General features: G+C 30.2%; 1 protein-coding gene across 1 annotated transcript in view; it reads right to left on the bottom strand.

The window, feature by feature from the left end:
* The window catches only part of LOC111707447 (uncharacterized), a 26,849-nt gene that overhangs the window by 12,764 nt on the left and 9,507 nt on the right, over positions 1-4,578 (bottom strand). The window contains exons 5-6 of the mRNA XM_023480558.1: positions 2,510-2,619; positions 1,174-1,209 (exon numbers count right to left, since the gene is read on the bottom strand). Coding sequence (XP_023336326.1) covers positions 1,174-1,209; positions 2,510-2,619 — 146 coding nt within the window. The remainder of the gene's footprint in view (positions 1-1,173; positions 1,210-2,509; positions 2,620-4,578) is intronic.

Genomic DNA, 4,578 nt, shown 5'->3' with positions numbered 1-4,578 from the left:
TCAATCCTCCTGGAGTCAATCCTCCTGGAGTCAATCCTTCTGGAATCAATCCTCCTGGAATCAATCCTCCTGGAGTCAATCCTCCTGGAGTCAATCATCCTGGAGTCAATCCTCTTGGAGCCAATCCTCCTGGAGTCAATCCTCCTGGAGTCAATCCTCCTGGAGTCAATCCCCATGGAGTCAATCCTCCTGGAGTCAATCCTTCTGGAGTCAATCCTCCTGAAGTCAATCCTCCTGGAGTCAATCCCCATGGAGTCAATTCTCCTGGAGCCAATCCCCCTAGAATCAATCCTCCCATGGAAATAAGGTTTTTTGATAACTAAAATTGGATTGAGGATGAGAAAACCAGCATCAGCTGGCAAGAATTTCATATTTAAAGTTTTAAATACAAAAATTTCTGTTCAGGTTAAAAGTGCTGTAGTTAAAGATAGAGTTATTTCTTTTGAAGCTGCGATTCACAAATCATTTATAAAGAATTCACAATTAAAATAATTAACTTTTAAAGATAGAATGGTTAATATAACATTCATTTTTGACCAGAAAAGCTTTAAAAGAAACTGTAAGCGAATTTTTAAGTAAACCTTTACGCAAATGTAGTAATGTAATTTTTGATTAAATATGTGGAAGAAATTGCCGTTTTTCTTGGTTTAAAATTGTTTAATTATGATAATTCTAAAATGCTTTTCTGCAGTACAAATGCGCAAGTTACTGACGTAGGGAAACCAAAATCGAAAATAATCAAATTTAAAATTCTAAACATGGATATCTAATTTACATTTGATCAAACAAAGCTTTTGGGGGCACGGTTGTGAATCGGGCATTACCATTTTGACTTGAGGGTCATTTAAAATTATGCTTACAGTCCCTTTAAGGGTACTGTTGTGAATTCATACCACTATTTAAAATTGCCCGGTGGACAAGGTTGGCCTAAACCAAATAGATTCTAGTACTATAGATGGCAACGTAGAATTTGCGCACTCTCAGTGTTAACTCAGTTTTTGTTTCCGACAACATTATTAATAATAGTGATAATTTTAGAATAAAGTGCTTATCTTACAGTAAAATAAGTGCAATTCTATGTGTTCTTTATTTTCTGTTTTTACACTTGTTTATTTAATATTTTAATTCAACATTTAACTTTAAAACTTTTAAACTAAAAAAACTTGGATTAACCTTGAGAAGCGTCATCTTGATAGGCAACTGTCTGACCTGAAAACAATTATCATTTTATACATAACTAGGCCATAAGTCTCCCAGATTTGCTATGCAGCACCAAGCCTCCGCTAAACAGTACAAATTTTACACTAATACTTTTGGGAAAAATTGAAGATATCAAGAAAACTAATTCTAAAATGAATTCTATTTGATTTGTTAAAATCTCAATTTAAGAAATACCGTTTTTGTTGATTTTTTTTAAAAATTTAGATAATTCTTAAAAGCAATATTTTGCATTACAAGATTTATCTAAACATAAAAATTTTATTTCAAAAGATTTTAACGAATCAAATCGAATTCACTTTATACTTTAAAATATCCCTCCCCCTCATAACAATTCAAATTAAAGTAAATATAGGAATTAAAGTAAATATAAAAATCTTATATAATTTTATCCTTTGATTAAAATGTGTGCTTAAAATCAAAATTAGAAGAGCTAAGAGAGTGTGACCATTATGTCGCATAAATTAAACCTGCTTTTGTCTACAACTTTATGTTAATTGCATTTATCCTAATCTGAGCAGCGGCCCACTTGAGCACGATCAAATAGATTATTTACCCCAAGGTTTTAATGCAAGGAAAGTTATTTGCAGTTGCGTATGCTCTGCGTATATATTGAAACCAGTTCTCTCTGGTTGGAATTTGTAAGCAAGAATAGATGTTTGCATCAGTGTTTGTTTAGTATCCGTGGAGGATAAAAGCATTTAATTTTGATAATTTTGATAATTCATATAATAGTTTCCTTTGACCAGAATATTTCATAAATATTTTATGTGAAAGATGGATCCCATGTCAGGCTGCGACATCCGTCTTGTGTTTACATTACCGCCCAGAGACAGTACACTGAAGTACAAAACATGCATACACCTCTGAAATAACTTTCCTTGCATTATAACCTGGGTTTACCTCTCGATGGTTCATCCTAATACGCTAGAGGAAGAGGGGGAATATTTTGCATGATTTTGGGAAAAAATAAAAATTGGAAATCAAAATGCAAGTTTTTTTCAGTTCCTTTGATATTTTAAACTTAGAGATTTATTAATTATCCCTAAAAATAATCATTTTCCCTATTTCAGCTTCTCTCTTCCAATTTTACGTTAAACAGATTTAATGACTGGTTTTATGTTCCTATTTATCCTTTAAGAGATTTAATGTCTGGTTTTATGTTCCTATTTTACCTTTAACAGATTTATTATGTTCCTACAATTGTACCTTTGACAGATTTATCGTCTGCTTCTCTGTTTCTATCCTACTTTAGACAGATTTAATGTCTGGTTTTATGTTCCTATTTTACCTTTGACAGATTTAATGTCTGCTTCTCTGTTCCTCAATGAAGCATCAACTAATTCCGGTTTCATTCCAGAATCCAAGCATTTCTTATACCGACATTTCTTACAGTATTTCCTTAATAAAAAAGTATATTATATAGCTAGATTTTTAAATTTCATACACGTCAAATTTAAGTAAAAAAAAGATTTAGATCTTATATATTTTCAATCATAACTAAACTGACTGCAGAGTTCTGGAGAAAAACAAAACTTTTCAACCTATTGTCTCCCTTCTGCGTAAAATCAAAACTATTCAACCTATTGTCTCCCTTCTGCGTAATCCCCCTCGTACGCCCCTGAATGTTGCATGAATTTTACCTTCTCCCTCTTCCTTTTTCGTATTTGATTGAACAGAAACATATAGGCTTAGTAAATTGTTTACGTCTTCGATTATATCAATATCATCGTCTTCGATTATATCAATATCATCGTCTTCGAGTATATCAATATCATCGTCTTCGAGTATATCAATACATCGTCTTCGAGTATATCAATATCATCGTCTTAGAGTATATCAATATCATCGTCTTTGATTATATCAATATCATCGTCTTTGAGTATATCAATATCATCGTCTTCGAGTATATCAATATCATCGTCTTCGAGTATATCAATATCATCGTCTTCGATTATATCAATATCATCGTCTTCGAGTATATCAATATCATCGTCTTCGAGTATATCAATATCAATGTCTTCGAGTATATCAATATTATCGTCTTCGAGTATATAAATATCATCGTCTTCGAGTATATCAATATCATCGTCTTTGAGTATATCAATATCATCGTCTTCAAGTATATCAATATCATTGTCTTCGATTATATCAATATCATCGTCTTCGATTATATCAATATCATCGTCTTCGATTATATCAATATCATCGTCTTCGATTATATCAATATCATCTTCTTCGATTATATCAATATCATCGTCTTCAATTATATCAATATCATCGTCTTCGATTATATCAATATCATCGTCTTCGATTATATCAATATCATCGTCTTCGATTATATCAATATCATATATGTACTTTTTAAACCTGTAAAAGCAACAACACATTTTAAACTTATCAAAACTTTTAATCTAAATTTTGAAACTAAAATATAAATTTTAAAATTCAAAGAAATTTTAAAATTCTCGTCAAAATCTGATTAAATTAAAAATTTGATATTATTATTAAAGGGACTGTACTCGTAACTTCTTTAAGGATTATTTTCTATCGTGGGTTCTTTATAAAAATATGAACAGTTGAAGGTAACAAGAACAAGAACACTTTTACGGTTTGAAAACAATAATATTTTTCGTTATTGACCAAATAAAGTGTTATGGGTACCTTTGTCAATCGCACGGGTCCCTCTTTTTAAATGGAAGGTTACTTAAAATTACGACGACACTCTCTTACTCTTAATACTTTAATATTTCGTGAAGACTATTAATATTTTATATTTCATGAAGGTTGTTAATATTTTAAACCAAAACCTACACAATTTTATATTTCGTCAAGGTTGTTAATATTTTAAATCAAAACCTACACAATTTCTGATTTCGTCAAGGATGTTAATATTTTAAATCAAAACCTACACAATTTTATATTTCTTCAAGGATGTTGATATTTTAAATCAAAACCTACACAATTTTATATTTCATCAAGGATGTTAATATTTTAAATCAAAACCTACACAATTTTATATTCCGTCAAGGATGTTAATATTTTAAATCAAAACCTACACAATTTTATATTTCATCAAGGATGTTAATATTTTAAACCAAAACCTACACAATTTTATATTCCGTCAAGGATGTTAATATTTTAAACCAAAACCTACACAATTTTATATTTCGTCAAGGATGTTAATATTTTAAACCAAAACCTACACAATTTTGTATTTCGTCAAAGATGTTAATGTTTTAAACCAAAACCTACACAATTTTATATTACGTCAAGGATGTTAATATTTTAAACCAAAACCTACACAATTTTATATTTCGTCAAGGATGTTAATATTTTAAACCAAAACCTACACAATTT

This window comes from Eurytemora carolleeae, unplaced genomic scaffold (assembly GCF_000591075.1).
Source record: "Eurytemora carolleeae unplaced genomic scaffold, Eaff_2.0 scaffold802, whole genome shotgun sequence".
Lineage (NCBI taxonomy): Eukaryota > Metazoa > Arthropoda > Copepoda > Calanoida > Temoridae > Eurytemora > Eurytemora carolleeae.
The sequence above is the reverse complement of the archived record's forward strand: the minus strand, read 5'-3'. Positions and strand labels throughout refer to the sequence as shown.